The following is a 15643-nucleotide window of genomic DNA, read 5'->3' as shown; positions in this document are numbered from 1 at the left end:
ACTTACTAAGTTAGACAAGCACGAAAGCTTTGTCTGATCACTAGTCCCTTTCAAGTTTTCAGTTCAAGCTTAGCACATCTTATTGGGTCCTCAAGTCAAAGCTCCAGAGATGATCATCACCCCGCGTATAACACGCGGGGAAACGCACGGCTACTTGGTGTATGTACTCCGTAGTCCGTAGTCCGTACAGGTCCATGTATATGGGGGTGGCCAAGCCCAAAAAGCAGCTCAAGCCCAAGCTTGGGCGGAGACACCCCATCGCCTGAATACCCACCAATAAAGCCGGGGGGATCGTCGCGCCAAGCCTGCCCCTGAGGGGGGAAGAGCGGGATTTTATACGCGGTGTACTCTTAATATTGATGCTGATGCAACCTCGATCTACCACATCGGCGCAGACAGCGCAGTGGCGAGACCCTGGTCATTGGAGAATTTGAAGGATGAATAAGAAAGAACAATTTGTGACCAAATGATGACCCTCTTCTGAAATATTCCGCTCAGGGCGGGGACACCGGTGATCGGAGTGCCATGCAAATCGGACGCAAGGGATTATTGCAGTGAGCGCGATCCTGGCTAGGCGGACTAACAATGCAAGTAGGTGCATTCTCAGCAAACATGATTTCATTCCTGGACTCGGCTCGGACATGCAGATGAGACAGCAGCGCGGATTTCCTTGCACGAGTCCTGTAAGTACGGGGTAAAGACAGCTCGGCTGTTTACTGTGTTAGCGATCGTCGATCGGCGCTGGGATCTCCGCAATATCGAATACGACCAGTAGACAGAGCAGCAGAGCAGTCGGCATCCATTGAACCGAACATTCCGTCGCGTGAGAAAGTAAATCCCATTGAAGCTAGAGACTGTGTTATGCTTGGTGAGAAATGCTCCACCCAGCAGCGCTATGATTTGCCGCTTCCTAGACCAGGCCCGAACATGGCGTTAGGCCGTGAAAACAGGTACAACAGGTATCGAGTTACTAGCTTGATATTGTGATAATTCCGGATTATCTCGTGTATCCACAGCCTGCCCTGATCGCAACTCAGTTTCGTAATGTGTTCTTTTATTCACTCTGTGCACATCGACATAGCTGTTCACCAGCTCTCGGCTCCTGCATGGCACATAGTGCCAAGCATTGGCTCATACTCCGTGTGATCGGGCCACCAGCCAGCGACCGACACGCTCGCAGGCACTTACATCGGCATTTCGGGGCTACCTGCGTTCTTGCTGCGGGGTCTACTGTAAAAGCCCTTGTGGAGACGTCCCCGCCAAGTGGGCAATGCTCTTGAAGATGTTGCTTGGCGAGTCAAAGGGGGGCCTGAGGGTCGGGCCTCCTTGTGTTTTTCTTTCTTGTTCCTATGCAGGGAAGCTCCGTGCCATGAATCTGTCTGTCCCGCGTGCGCAGGGCCCGATGTATTTAAATCCAGGGACTGACCCAATCATGCTCAGAATGTGAAATCCCATTCTGAAGATCTTCGATCAACATGCATTTGGCTCGGAGCTTTGTGGTCTCCTGTCTGGTGGCGACGGGTCTTGCTTTGCCTAGTAGTGATATTACCAAGGAGGCACGCAGTGTGAAGTACGCACCTAAAGTGCCTCCCTTGACGACACCGTGGACCGACAAGGTGGGAACGAACCCCTGGCCCGAATATCCCCGGCCGTTGCTGCAGCGAAAGCAGTGGAAGAACCTCAATGGAATCTGGAAGTACCAGAGTGCAGCAAATCTCGATGCTGTTCAGAGCCCGCCTTTTGGGCAAGAGCTTGAACAGGAGGTGTTGATTCCATCTTGTCTTGAGAGTGCATTGTCCGGTAGGTTGCCTTGCTCGCTGCATATTTGTGACAGTATTAACAGATTTGTGCAGGGATCCAAGCCGATTCGGCTTTATATTCCTGGTTTTCAACCTCATTCGATGTCTCTCCTGCATGGAAGGGTGAGCAGGTTGTGCTGAACTTCGGAGCTGTAGACTACGAAGCCACAGTCTTTGTCAATGGAAAGGAGGCAGGCTTCCACCGTGGTGGATACTTCCGTTTCTCCTTGGATGTGACAGAGCACCTAAAGTTCGGCGAGAAGAATGAGCTGTGAGTCCCCTTAATTCGGGAAGCAGTGGACCTATTTTCTGACCATAAGCATAGGCTGGTCTTCGCGCATGACCCCACAGATTCTGATGACTATGTCATCCCCATTGGAAAGCAGACCCTGAGGCCAAGTCACATCTTCTATACTCCTTGTAGTGGAATCTGGCAAAGTGTCTGGCTCGAGGCTGCTCCCTCCAACCACATTACCAACCTGGATATCGACGCAAACATGCATGGTCAAGGTGAGTCTGCGGTGGAATTTCGAATATGCGGAAACGTTGTCTGACAGCAAATAGTCAACATCACTGTGCACAGCTCCGCCAAGGATACATCTGCCCAGGCTGAGGTCACCGTCCACAAGGATGGAAAGACCGTTGCAACTCACAAAGGCCCCACCAACAAGCCGTTCCAGTTCAAGGTGTCCTCACCTAAGCTTTGGTCCCCAGACTCTCCTGAATTGTACGATGTGACCGTCAAACTAGGCAACGACAAGGTGGAGAGTTATACCGGCTTCCGTACAATCTCCCGCGGCAAGGTTGACGGAATCGAGCGACCTTTGCTTAATGGAGAATTCATTTTCATGTTCGGTACCCTGGACCAAGGTTATTGGCCCGACGGACTCTACACACCCCCGAATCTGGAGGCGATGGTGTACGATCTGAAGTTCCTCAAGAAATTGGGTTTCAACATGGTCCGCAAGCACGTGAGTATCGCCGCATGAAATCCCACCTCATATTTCCCCCCTATTTACACGATGACCTATAGATCAAAGTCGAGACCGACCTCTTCTACCGAGCATGCGATGAGATTGGCCTACTCGTGATCCAGGACATGCCCTCCCTGCGCCCGCTCCAGAATGTTCTACCGAATGAGGAGCAGCAGGTCGAGTTCGGACGGCAGATGGACCTCTTGGTTAACCAGTTCAAGAGCTACCCCAGTATCGTGTCTTGGGTAAGTTTAAGCGTTTCCTGAAGCAGAATCCCATCTAATAATCGCCAATCACAGGTCGTTTACAACGAAGGCTGGGGCCAAATCACCGACTACTTCCCCGAGTTCGCCTTAACCGAGCGAGTGAGACAGCTGGACCCCACTCGCCTCGTGGACTCAACAACCGGCTGGTTCGACCACGGCGCAGGAGACTTTAGCGTACGCCTCTCGTGAAAACCCACAGCCACAGGAGAACACATAGCTAAAATCTCACAGGACAACCACCACTACGCTAACCCACAATGCGGCACGCCCTTCTACTCCACACAGTCGAGCCCCTACGACCCCAGCCGGATCGGGTTCCAAGGTGAATTCGGCGGCATTGGCACCAATGTTTCCATCGAGCACCTCTGGAACAACCAGGCAGCCATCGACACGATCGACCAAACCTATGAGATTGATGAGACCATCGACGCATGGAATTATCGCAGTCACCGTCTGCTCGATGAGCTCGAGGACCAGATCCGGTTGTATGCTTGCAGCGGTGGTGTCTGGACCCAGACCACCGATGTCGAAGGTGAGGTCAATGGGTTGATGACCTACGACCGGCGCTTGGAGAGAGTCGACGTCAAGCAGTGGAAGGAGGATATCAAGGCTCTGTATGAGGCTGCGGCTGCGCGCTCATAATGTATTTAGTGCAAAGTGTATATCCCGCGCCATCCAATAGTGTTGGATGAGTGCGAATGAGTATATAATCTCATTTCCCAGAACAAACCAATGGCCATGATAGCGCCTGCTCAATCTCACCCCGCGTTGCTCAATCTAACCCCGCAACGCATTGAATGTGGGCTATCGACTTTTGACTTCAAGTTATGGCATTCGCGTTCCACAATGAGCATTTAGAATTCAGCCATCGCCTCGGCAGATGTCGAACACAAATGAGCTGGGACTTTTTACGGCGTATCCATGGTACCCGCCCCTTAATCTGTAGAACGCGGGGGCCTCCTCACGAGCTCGGAACCAGCAAATGGCAGTGTGGCGGCCCTGTTCTAGAACAAAATCTGTAGGAATTCGAAGTCTTGGAAAAATACCTAAGGCGGCAAATATCCGACAGATGCGGTGCAAAGACGCGGGCTGTTTAGTCTATTAGCGGAACCGCAGAAAAGCAAGGAAACTGCACATTCAACACTTCTCTTGGTATCACGTCAATTCAAAGCAACTCAGGGATCGAGGGCAAGTGATTTAGTCTGCAGACTGCCTACCCTTCTTTTGATGTTAGAACGCATTTGTTTGCTTCAGAGAAAAATAGAAGTTTTCCGCGTCTTTCCGTTCATTCATTCATCAGACGGTTCAGACCCATTCACCTGTCATGCCATATCCACAATCCACAATCCACAATCCACCCGAGTCAGACCATCAGCCCATATCAGCCCCACGATGGTCTGCTGATATGCAAGTGTATCCTGATTCCCACACTATCGCGTCTTGGCTCCCACTAGTGGTAGTGGTACTTTCGTCAACCACGTTGTCGGCTCAAACCTTCCTCTGGGCGTTTTTGAGAAGTATAACTTATTAAGGGGTGTTGGGAGTGCTTTCTCGAGGACAATGTAGTGCTCTCTGGTTGAGATTATTCATTGGAATCTGCAGTCTTCCAAAGAAGCACTAGAGGTTACTAGCAAGGTGAAGCACATAGATTGTTTGTTTCTCCCAACATGTAAAATGGTCTAAGGATCAGATCATCAGGCCCACAAACGTGGCCGGACGGAAGGGAATCCACTTCGAAGCTCGTCGTGGGTTCTAGATGAAACCGTTGAGTTTGTGGTGGAGTCTTGCGGGAGTATGACCAGTGAGCTGTACCCAGTTAGATCGAAGTGAATTTGTTCTGGACATGGACTGGTGAGGGTTGACAGATTTGACGTGTATGATTTTGCTTTGTTGCTAGAATGCCAAGTGCTCATTGTCTCCGTACGGGCTGAGAGAACCCCAAGTTTCTACACAGTACGTTAGGCTGGCGTTTCAAATTGCCGAATATGGCAGTTCTACGTAGTACAGACGAGGGATCAATTCTCTGCTTGGTGGAGATTACAGGGGTCGTTAATATATGCCTGTTAAACTTGACGAATCCATCCCGACCACCTGGGAACACCTGCCCATGCTCAGATCTGACCATTTGCAGTCTCCTTATTGATCGGAATGACGCCCCATTGGGGGCCCCTCTTGGGTCCCTCTTGGCTTGGCCCTATCGTTGTCTCTACCTGATATTAGGCAAGACCGCTTTCTGGATCATGACGCTGGCACTCTGGGTCCAAAGGTACCGAGGCAGTCTAGAGCCGATTCCCGATAGGGGGTCTGTTTACGGTTCGGTGGCGCCAGACCCCAAGCGATGTATTGGAGAATCTTTGGATCGAGCCATATAAATACTGGATCAGTGGGCTGCCACGAGGTACCCCGGTTTTATTTCTTCTTTTCTTCACGTTCCATTTCTGATATCTCTGAATTGAATACTTCTCCTCAATACTCATCAAGAAGAAAACCCCAGACGTTCGTCTCGTTCATTGCAAAGCCCTATAAATCATATCAAAAGTCGCTAGGACACTTCACAACCATGGAGTACACTAAGGGGGCAGACTTTGAGCCAAAGCATGTCGACCGAAAACTGCTCTATACGAGCCTAGAGGAGCGGATCAAGTACCTCCATCAGTTCCTCGACTTCAACTCCAGTAAGCCCTCACCACCCTCTCTCGCGGGTTTGCCATAGCCACTAATGTCACTGCAGGCGACATCGAAGCACTGATGACCGGCACTAAATATATCAAGCAATTGATCCCTGCTGTAGTCAACTTGGTATATAAAAAGATTCTCCAATTCGACATCACATCACGCGCCTTCCACACACGGACAACAGTCGACGAAACCGAGCCCGAAGAAGACTACCTCAACGAAGAGTCGCCGAAGATCACGCGGCGCAAGATGTTCCTGCGATGGTACCTGACGCGTCTGTGCCAGGATCCGACAACAATGGACTTCTGGCGGTACTTGAATAAGGTCGGGTAAGTCTTTGCCACCCCCATCCTTTTGGTTCCAAATTCCCGGGGCACACTTTCGAGCAAGGTGCTAATTTGGGGGTTCCTTACACAGCATGATGCACAGCGGACAAGTACGCATGTCACCGCTGAATGTCGAGTATATTCATATCGGTGCCTGCTTGGGATATATTCAAGATATCTGGATCGAAGCGATGATGTCGCACCCGCACCTGTCGCTGCGGCGCAAGATCGCCCTCGTGCGCGCTGTCAATAAAGTCCTTTGGATTCAAAATGATCTCTTTGCCCGATACCACTCAAGCGATGGCGAGGAGTTCACGGATCAAATGTCCGACTTCGACTACAACGTGGGTCAAGAGGGGTATCTTGGCGACAAGCGAGTTCTTGGGGGTAGCACGAGGGACGATGACGCGGAAAGCATCGCGCCTTCTATAAACAGTACCGCGCCTTCTGTGGATAGTGCGGCGCAGTCTACCATTGGTGCATCGTCTATGAGATCGGTTTGTCCTTTTGCGGAGATGGGGAAGAGCAACTCGACGGAGACAAAGATTTGGGCCAACTGAGGGCCTCGCTGGATTTTGTGCGGGTCATATTTTGCATCATTCGGGCGCTTGGAGCGATGGGGGTTTCGTTTGAAGTGGATTTTGGCAGTCGTTGATACCTCAGTATACGTAGTTAGATGGTGTTTACAATTGAAAGACCAGACGTTTCATCAACTAGAGAAATCCCACCTGTCATATCACGGGCTGGCGGACGGGACCGGGAGTATTTCCGGCTTAGTCAATGTTTATCCGGACCACCGGCGTGTTTCCTCCGGGATTTTCTCCCCCACTCGGCTCGCGGTCAAGGGAGTTGGGTCTGGCTTTGGGTCATACATCCGAATATAAACCGGAGTTATTTGGTTGATTTGTGTATTGCCATAAAATACTCCGGACTTAAGTCCCGGTCTCCAGACGGTGCTTCAATAGACGTGTGGGCTATCGAAGTCTACCCCACAACCACCCCGGCCCTTTTCTACTGTATCGGGTTAAGATACAGAAAATCTATTAAATAGTTACCCAGCCCCGCCATTCGACAATTTTGGACCTTTAAGGACAGATCCCTCATACTCTCCTCCTCGAACCTCCCACACTCGCCCACAATGACGCAATCGAACAAGCCGGTCACACCGCTCATTATCGACAATGAATCAATTGAGACCGATATCAAATTCGAGGTTCACGCCCCCGCCACCGGTGAGCTGAGTGGCTACTGTGCTGGTGTGTCGGTCGACGAGGCCAACCGGGCAGTCGACTCGGCACAGGCTGCCTTCCGCGGATGGAGCAAGACCTCAGCATACGACCGCCGCGACCTCCTGATGCGGGCCGCCGATATCATGGCCGAGCGCAAAGAGGAGTTGATCCAGTACCAGCGGGAGGAAACAGGTGCAGGACGACCTTTCTCGGAGTTCACCTTCAATCTGGGTGTTGCATTCATCAAGGACTTCGCGGCTCGGATTCCTACAATCGAGGGTGTCGTGCCCAACATCAACCGGGAGGGTGAGGGTGCCATGGTATACAAGGAGCCGTATGGAGTGATTCTGTCAATTGCGCCTTGGTGAGTATCGCGGTTTGTGGCATATTATGCAAGGCATTGGCATTCTTGGAAATGGTTCTGATCGTTTGCAGGAACGCCCCTTATATCCTAGGCACACGCGCCGTTGCGCTTCCTCTGGCGGCCGGTAACACTGTCGTTCTCAAGGGCTCTGAGCTCTCACCCAAGTGCTTCTGGGCTTTGGGTGATGTCTTCCGGCAAGCTGGTCTTCCGGCAGGATGTTTGAACGTCATCTTCCACCGGCCCTCCGACGCTCCGGTCATCACCAATGCGCTGATCGCCCACAAGGCTGTGCGCAAGATCAACTTCACCGGTAGCACAATGGTCGGCTCGATCATTGCCTCTACTGCTGGAAAGCACATCAAGCCCGTGTTGCTCGAGCTAGGCGGAAAAGCTGCCGCAGTCATTTTGGATGATGCGGACTTGGACAAGGCTGCCATGAACTGTGCTCTTGGATCCTTCATGCACGTATGTAACATCGACCCGATTGATACGATGTTCTAAACTGATTTCTCAATAAACAGTCCGGTCAAATCTGCATGTCGACCGAGCGACTTGTCGTGCAGCGCTCGATCGCAGACAAGTTCCGTCAAAAGCTCGTCGCTACCACCGAGAAGCTTTTCGGCAAGGATGCACCCGCGCTGGTTTTGGTCAACGCTGCAGCTGCCTCAAAGAACAAGAAGCTCGTGGCGGATGCCGTCTCCCGCGGAGCCAAGGTCCTCTTCGGTGACGCCGAGACCAATGAGTCCATCAACACCAGTATGCGGCCGATCATCGTCGACGGTGTTACCAAGGAGATGGACATGTATGCGACCGAGTCATTCGGCCCGACTGTGTCTCTCATCGTGGTCGACACCGAAGAGGATGCGATCGCCCAGGCTAATGACACGGAATACGGCCTCACTGCGGCTGTGTACACAAGCAACCTCTTCCGCGGCTTGCGGGTGGCCAAGCAAATTGAATCTGGGTGAGTCTTTTTTCCGAACACGCTCACATCATCGTGTGGAGATTTGAACAATTCTAACATTCTCCGTTTCCAGTGCCGTCCACATTAACTCCATGACCGTGCATGACGAGGCTATTCTCCCCCACGGCGGCTGGAAGAGCAGCGGCTTCGGTCGCTTCGGAGGCATTTCGGGATATGACGAATTCGTCCAGACTAAGACTGTGACCTGGCAGGAGTAGACGTGGCTAAACTCAGGTACAGTCTTTACTACGAGTATATGCATACATGCCTTCTTGGTCTGGTCCCGTTAGGCGCCCCGGATTGGGCCGCCACCGGCGTCTGTTTTTATGGGTCGGCTTGGAAGGGCTTGTTCTGGACTTACTCGGCGCTATGTGGGCTTTCCTACAAGCTCCGAAGCCACTGCAGCTGATGCAGCCAATGACGGAGATTTTCTCCGTCGCCTAGAAGTGCTCCAAACGGATGCGGTCTGAATACCGGGCTTTCATGAGAGTGGACGGAGCGAATAGCCTGCGAGGATACCATTTTATGCGATGTGTGTGATATGTTGCATCTCGATTTTGGCATGGATCGCGTAGTTCCGGGTATTAGATCATTTGGTGTTTGTCTTATTTTCTTTGTTTCTTTTTCTCGGAGCCTCCTCCGTCTCAGTATTCGCCATGAGGCTGAATATCATGTGCCTGTCATTTTGCCCAGAAACATGTCCACTCTGTATCATTAAACCAGGCTAAAAATACTTCCAAGGCAACGAGCTTGAAGGAATAAATATAGTACAAATACTCGGTAGTCTATGTAATAGCATAACTTTCAACCCACAGTCGGGATTAAACCAACTCCGATTGTCGCGCAGTGAGAGAAGCCTCGTCCCACCCTAAATTCAGGAACAGGAACGGAGCCCGACGTGTTAATTAATAACGCCAACAAATCACCGCTCAGCGCCCGAGTGAGACAGAGTCGCATTCCCGTTTGTTACCAGGAGATCAATAATAAATTACTACAACACAACAGTTGTAAGTACGATGACATCGTGTAAGTTGGTAAACTTCCACCCCTGACTATCAAGCCGTTGATCTTTCCCACGGACATCGAACCCTCCCGATGAACCGGTGAGATCGGCGACATGATCGCATCTGATACGGCCATCCCCACGGCCCTGCCGGTGTGGAGCCCGGTGGTTCTGGTCTATTCATGAATATCATTGAACATCAGTGATTATCAGAATCTACTGTGCAGGTGGAAGTTGGGAAAAACTGTTCGGTTCCCCCGTGGATGGAGAACACATGGTGCCTCGTTCCTTACCGTACCTGTAAGACACTCCGTCACAGGTTGAAGTCCCGGAGGCTCGAGGGCGCAACCTCGCAATTTGCGCCACTTTTATGGTAACCCTTCACAATTTGGCTTTTTTTTTCTTTCTACTGTGTATTTTCCTTTCATTCTTTTCTAGAACCTTGGTGGCGTTCATTTAAATTCAAAGGATACCTTCATTATGTGTCATCTATGGAGTCCTATAAATATGTGCAACATAAGACATAGAGGAATTGGGTTATTAGCCGAGATGTTCCAAGAGGCTCGAGGCTACCATGGGTAAATGTCGGACTATCTTTGTTGGCCAAGCGCTCCACAGCTCCACTTTATTGAGGGGAAAGCACAAAAAGTAAACAAACATAGAAATGCACCGTGGCATCACTTGAACAGGGTCATGATCAAAAATTAATGTGTGTCTACATTCCTTCGACTCCTTCTAATGTCTCTCCCTTGGAACAAACTTGGCAGTTCCATTCTTACAAGTTTGACCGGGACATTCTCCATGAGGGTCTGCCGTTAGGAATTAAAATTAACTTCTGGGGTCAACCAATTAGAACCCGGTGCCTGAGATTATGTTTTTCTATTTGACCACTTGTATTGCATCGCCTGTTAAATTACGCTCTGAGCCACAGCCGGGCCGCATGCCCCACGAGGAGAAGTCAGTCGGAACAGGGCATGAGACTGTCGCATCGACTCGTGTCGCCTCTGTACAGCCCTAGTATGTGATGGGTTGGAAACGCTCCGATGTACCGAGTTACTTAGATTCGTATTCACTAGACAGGGAAGTTGCAGCCACATCTCGCTTGGAGGTGGAAAGTATCCGAGGAAATGAGGTGAGAATGGATTGTGGTTGGCCTACGTGGTCGGTCTTTGAGCTTGGATGGTCAGACTCGACCCACCATGGACAATGGGCCTAAAATGTAGTTCATCTCCCCTCCTTCTTCCTTTTCTTCTTCTTCCTCTCCATTTCACTCTTTGTCAATCTTTCTTCAATTTTTTCGTTCTTTAACGATAGTCACTCATTTCCCCCTCATATCCCACCCTCAGTCACTCTTTGTCAATCCAGACATATCCATCAACATGCGTTTCTCCATCGCCACTGTCTTCACCGGCCTCGCCGCCTTGGCGACTGCCTACACCACCCCTGACTACACCAAGGACCCCAGCGGTAATGCCATCGTCTCCCCCGGTCTGAACGAGATCGTTCCCGAGGGCAAGACCTACACCATCAAGTGGGAGCCCACCACCCAGGGCCCCGTCTCCTTGATCCTCCTCCGCGGTCCTTCCACCAACGTGAAGCCCCTCAAGACCCTCGCCGAGTCCATCCCCAACAGCGGTTCCTTCAAGTGGACCCCCGGCACCGATCTCGAGGCCGACACCACCCACTACGGTCTCCTTCTCGTTGTCGAGGGTACCGGCCAGTACCAGTACTCCACCCAGTTCGGTATCTCCGCCCCTGCCGGCAGCCACACCATCGAGACCACCGAGACCACCACCATCTGCCCGGAGACCGAGACCACCGCCGCTCCTACCGCCCCCGCTGCCGCCACCACCACCATCGAGGTCACCGAGAGCACCACCTACTGCCCGGAGTCTGAGTCCACCACCGCTCCCGCCGTGACCTCTACTCCCCTTGCTCCCGTTCCCGTTCCTCAGACCACCATCACCAAGAGCACTGAGATCACCACCACCATCTGCCCCGAGTCCGAGACCCAGTCCGTCAAGCCCACTCCCGGCCCTCACACTCCCGTCTCCCCTATCTCCCCCGTTGGTCCTACCAGCCGCCCCTGGAGCTCTATCCGTCTCACCACCAGCGCCGCTACCGGCGTTGCTACCGCTGCTCCTTCGACTTCCTCCCCTGCCTACACCGGTGCTGCTGGCCGCAACGTCATCAGCCTCGGCGCTGTCATGGTCGGTGTCCTTGCTGCTTTCGCCCTCTAAGCGCTTTTCCGGATGGAATTGTGCTCATGGCTTTTTTTTCTTCCTTTCTTTCTGGTTAAACCCGTGAAATAATGTTTGGTTCTTTTCATGTGGCTTAATCTTTTGATCTGAAATTTTGATAGGGACTATTTTGATTCTGTCGAATGAGTTCTGCACCTTATACCATGTGTTTTTCTTTATGCCATTTGCCTTTTCTGCTTCTCTCAGCTATGCTTGGGTAATGTGAGATTCATGTCTTTATGCCATCTGCTTCGTAGTCTACTTGTAGATACTGGGCATAGTTGAGACTTCACGATAACATGCTCGCTGTACATCTCACTGTTTAGAATACGAGTCTTGGGGAATGGATCTTTACAAAACAACAGTTCAATTCAAGAAATTGCCCTGGAGCATACGAGTACCTGCCTACCGTCCAGGCTTCATCTGTATCCGCCAATGAGACATCAGCTGGTGGCGATCCTCTTACTGCGTAGGTCTGGTTCAACTGAAAAGTGACTTAGCTGAGGAAGCCCAGAACAGGACGGACTCCTAAAGCTTTGCACGCTGGAATTTGATATAGCCATTGCCATGAAAAATTTTGTCATTTGTCGTTATCGAAGTATGGCAGTTGCAGCAAATCCACAGCCACTAGTTATGGAACGGCATCTCATTCGTGTTACGAGCCAGGTCTTTTGGGAAAAAGAGCGCATTCAACGAGAACAACTATGGAGGAAGACGAGAGAAGAACAAGAAGGGAATCGGCGAAGAAGCTAACTATTCATCCTACTTGTTGTCACAGGACTTCAAGACAACAGCCACATGCCTAGTCCATGCTCTCGACCTACTCTGAGCTGACTGATCGTCATATTTCGTAGTCCTCGACTTCACCTGCATATTCCGCGAGCACCTGCCTCATGAAGTCGTCCGCTTCCCAATCATATTCATCCGACCAGGGTTGCTCGTGACGTTCATCACCATGTCCGTAATCTCTTCCGAGATCAATGTCTTCATATTCGCTTTAGAGATCAATGGGAGGCAAGGGAATTCTGTGGAAGAGCCACAGCTGGTCGCAGGGACACAACTTGTATTTGGGTGCCCAGGTCGGGTACTCTTCGAACGGCAAGATTTCCGTGCGCAGCTCCACATTGAACGCCTCGAACCGGGGTTGCCAGGTGTCGATATCCCGGCAGAGGTGCGTGGAACGCGGGGGCTTGGTCGGCTCCACACTGAAGTTGTCGTACTTTTCTTGCCAGGCGTCCGGACTCGTACTCCTTACCGTGCAGGCGAAGAGACGCAGGTTCGGGAGCTGCTTGTCCTCCACAAGTCCGAAGATGTATTGAGGCACCCAGTATTTCAGCTCGTCATAATGTATTGTGAGACTCTCAAGATTCTCTGGCAAAAGATCATACTCAGGGTCCAACTCAGTGCATTCTTCGCCTGCCAGTGATTTGAGCGCGACGGTGAGATGCTTAACATTGGTGAATATAGAGAAGTTTGCGGCATCTTCGCTGCCCCACTCGAGATCGTAATCTATGTACTCCAGTGAATCCCGATGCTTGACCAGCGCTGCAACATAGTCATTCACAACATACTCAATCTCTGGATCATCCTCCGCGGGCAGGGGGTAAGCCCCTCTCCAAGTAAACCGCTTCAAGGCTTGCGGATGTTCGAGCAATATCTCCAGATCTGAGGCCTGAATGGTGCACTTCAAAAGAGTCAAATCTTCAAGCGGCGTGTCGGTGCGTCTCAAAGGGTAAGATGCACTCTCAACCGGTTGGAATATAGCCCCTCTGATACAGAGCACCCGTAGACCTGGATGACGGAAAATGGCCTCGTTGAATCGCGGTATGCAAGGACAGTCCCTGGCGTTACTTGGTCCACAAAGGTTCCTGTCGCTTCCAATGTGACCTGCATTTCATTAGCCCCCAGTACGTTGGGAAGTACTCAAGATAGAAAACTCTCACAGACACGCAGTGCGGGCATTCCTGGCGGGTTTTGGAGAAGTGCATGCCCGAATAGGGTTTCGTTGCCACGATCGAATTCCCAGGGAATCGTGGGGGTATCTGGAGGACTGAACTGTGACTGTCCTGGAGGTCCAACCCCTAAGTCGCGGTATTCTTTGACAGTCCGGGCTAATTTGACCACCGGATATGCCCCATACGGCGTTCGTGCCTGATAGGAGGTGTACTGAGTAGCCTTATGAGGTCTGAGTTTTCCCCTCAAAATCAGCGTCTCCACATTCGGCAAACCCGCGGCCATTTTGTAAAATTTCAGATGACGACCAGAGAACACTTCTAAGCCACTGTCTTCCTTGTGTCGAATTTCATGGATGAGTTCTGCCAACTCTGGGCGTTGTTCTATCGCAACAGCAAGATGAGCACCGCTTTCCGAGTTGGAAAGGCGTACTAGACTGTAGAGACGAGGTACAGTTCTCTGGTGAAGCACATGGCATGTTTGCGCGAGTCGGCCTAGGTGCTGGGCAGACTCTTCATGTTTTAGCTGCTCGATGATCATATCCCAGATCTCCAAGGGGAAGCGCAGAGAGCCTCCTAAACGAATAGACATGGTGGAATCGAAAATACTTGCATCAGGTAGGTGTATGGTGTAAGTTGTAACATACATAGTTGTGCACTGTCAGTCTCATTGAAGTCTATGGAAGTGCCAAGAAATTGAACGCGTATGATTGGCTGCCCCACGTCGCCCCACTCAATACCCCTGACAACTGACAAGTGACAACGCGTGACTTCGCGTGTTTTCGCGTACCCTACGGAATAGTAGGTATGGAGAGAGAGAGAGAGAGAGAGAAATTCATTTGCCCGATGTAGCTCGCTCTAAGACGTCTAAGTATAAGCTGCTATGCGGGGTTGCTATCAGGCCTGCCGACAGCTGGAAAGTGTGGGCGCCAGCCCACTGGACGACTGTTGGAAACTCGCTTTGCGCATTTCCGACCAGTCGCCCTCAGAATAGAAAAATATAGACCATGACAAAGGAAAGAACAAAAACAGAAAAATGAGTGTCGCACTCCTGGCCTAGGGACCAGAATCACATCTCACCACGTAACATCCCCGTATCCCCTTCGTTCCAGCCGCTCATCCTTGTCGGCTGCCGCTCGTGTGCCCGCTTGGATCAAGGGAATACAGTGGACCTGGCACTGCACTCCTAAATGGCGTCATCCTTCTTCTTCTTCTCCAATCGCACTGCACTAAGGTGTTCTAGTTTTTCCTCTCCCGTCATCCCCTATTTCCTCGCCCAGCGCCGCGGGATCGACCGTCTCGAACTGGCCCAGTAGACCGGTCTTGACCATAAATTCGGCCACAGTCGTGCGGGCCTCCGGCCTTGTCAGGAGCTCATCCCGATGGAGAGTTATTCCTTTGTCGGAGAGAGCGCGTCTCATCCAGTCGCGCTCGTCCTGGTGCAGGGGACATTCCAGCAGGACGTGTGCAATCGTTTGATTGCCAAGATCGCAATCGCACCGCGCAGATTCGCGTCGGTTGATGCGGTGTAGGTAGGCGCCTAGGCCAATTCGACCAGTTCTGAGTTGTATCAGAATCGACGACGTGGCTTTGCGTAGCCCTGGCCAGTACTCGAGCGTTTTCTTTGTCGGTATCTCGATCAGGCGCTTCGTCGGTCGACTGGTGGTTTCCTTTGCCCACAACGTCTCCCACTCCAACTTCGCTTTACTGTGTATTCGCCTTTTCGCCGCGGCGGCAAGGCGTATCCCTCTGTTGAGAGAGTTTTGTGGTCCTTCCGGGCCCTGCGCTGCGTCTTTGGCATGTTGATCCGCGATCTCATTGCCAATGACCCCTTCGTGCGCAGGGATCCA

The 15643-nt window shown here is 51.6% G+C and overlaps 5 protein-coding genes across 5 annotated transcripts; 4 read left to right on the top strand and 1 right to left on the bottom strand.

Moving 5' to 3' along the window:
* Positions 1–1475: 1475 nt before the first annotated feature.
* Positions 1476–3681, top strand: N7515_006371 (putative hydrolase; the record flags this gene model as incomplete). Its single annotated transcript, XM_056667115.1, has 7 exons — positions 1476–1800; positions 1854–2070; positions 2125–2309; positions 2364–2770; positions 2833–3018; positions 3073–3213; positions 3271–3681. The coding sequence occupies 7 exons, from the start codon at positions 1476–1478 to the stop codon at positions 3679–3681; spliced, it is 1872 nt and encodes a 623-aa protein (XP_056520711.1).
* Positions 3682–5599: 1918 nt separating this feature from the next.
* N7515_006370 (protoglobin family protein) lies at positions 5600–6601 on the top strand (the record flags this gene model as incomplete). The annotated part of the gene is made up of 3 exons (XM_056667114.1): positions 5600–5714; positions 5771–6044; positions 6133–6601. The coding sequence occupies 3 exons, from the start codon at positions 5600–5602 to the stop codon at positions 6599–6601; spliced, it is 858 nt and encodes a 285-aa protein (XP_056520710.1).
* Positions 6602–7179: 578 nt separating this feature from the next.
* Positions 7180–8816, top strand: N7515_006369 (aldehyde dehydrogenase; the record flags this gene model as incomplete). The annotated part of the gene is made up of 4 exons (XM_056667113.1): positions 7180–7634; positions 7706–8099; positions 8156–8598; positions 8672–8816. The coding sequence occupies 4 exons, from the start codon at positions 7180–7182 to the stop codon at positions 8814–8816; spliced, it is 1437 nt and encodes a 478-aa protein (XP_056520709.1).
* A 2164-nt stretch (positions 8817–10980) lies between these two features.
* Positions 10981–11841, top strand: N7515_006368 (GPI anchored serine-threonine rich family protein; the record flags this gene model as incomplete). The annotated part of the gene is made up of 1 exon (XM_056667112.1): positions 10981–11841. The coding sequence occupies one exon, from the start codon at positions 10981–10983 to the stop codon at positions 11839–11841; it is 861 nt and encodes a 286-aa protein (XP_056520708.1).
* Positions 11842–12838: 997 nt separating this feature from the next.
* On the bottom strand, positions 12839–14385 carry N7515_006367 (uncharacterized protein; the record flags this gene model as incomplete). Its single annotated transcript, XM_056667111.1, has 2 exons — positions 12839–13728; positions 13785–14385. 2 exons carry the CDS (start codon positions 14383–14385, stop codon positions 12839–12841), a joined length of 1491 nt encoding a protein of 496 aa, XP_056520707.1.
* Between the last annotated feature and the right edge of the window lie 1258 nt (positions 14386–15643).

This window comes from Penicillium bovifimosum, assembly GCF_028826915.1.
Source record: "Penicillium bovifimosum strain IBT 22155 chromosome Unknown utg000005l_segment0_segment0, whole genome shotgun sequence".
NCBI lineage: Eukaryota > Fungi > Ascomycota > Eurotiomycetes > Eurotiales > Aspergillaceae > Penicillium > Penicillium bovifimosum.
The sequence above is the reverse complement of the archived record's forward strand: the minus strand, read 5'-3'. Positions and strand labels throughout refer to the sequence as shown.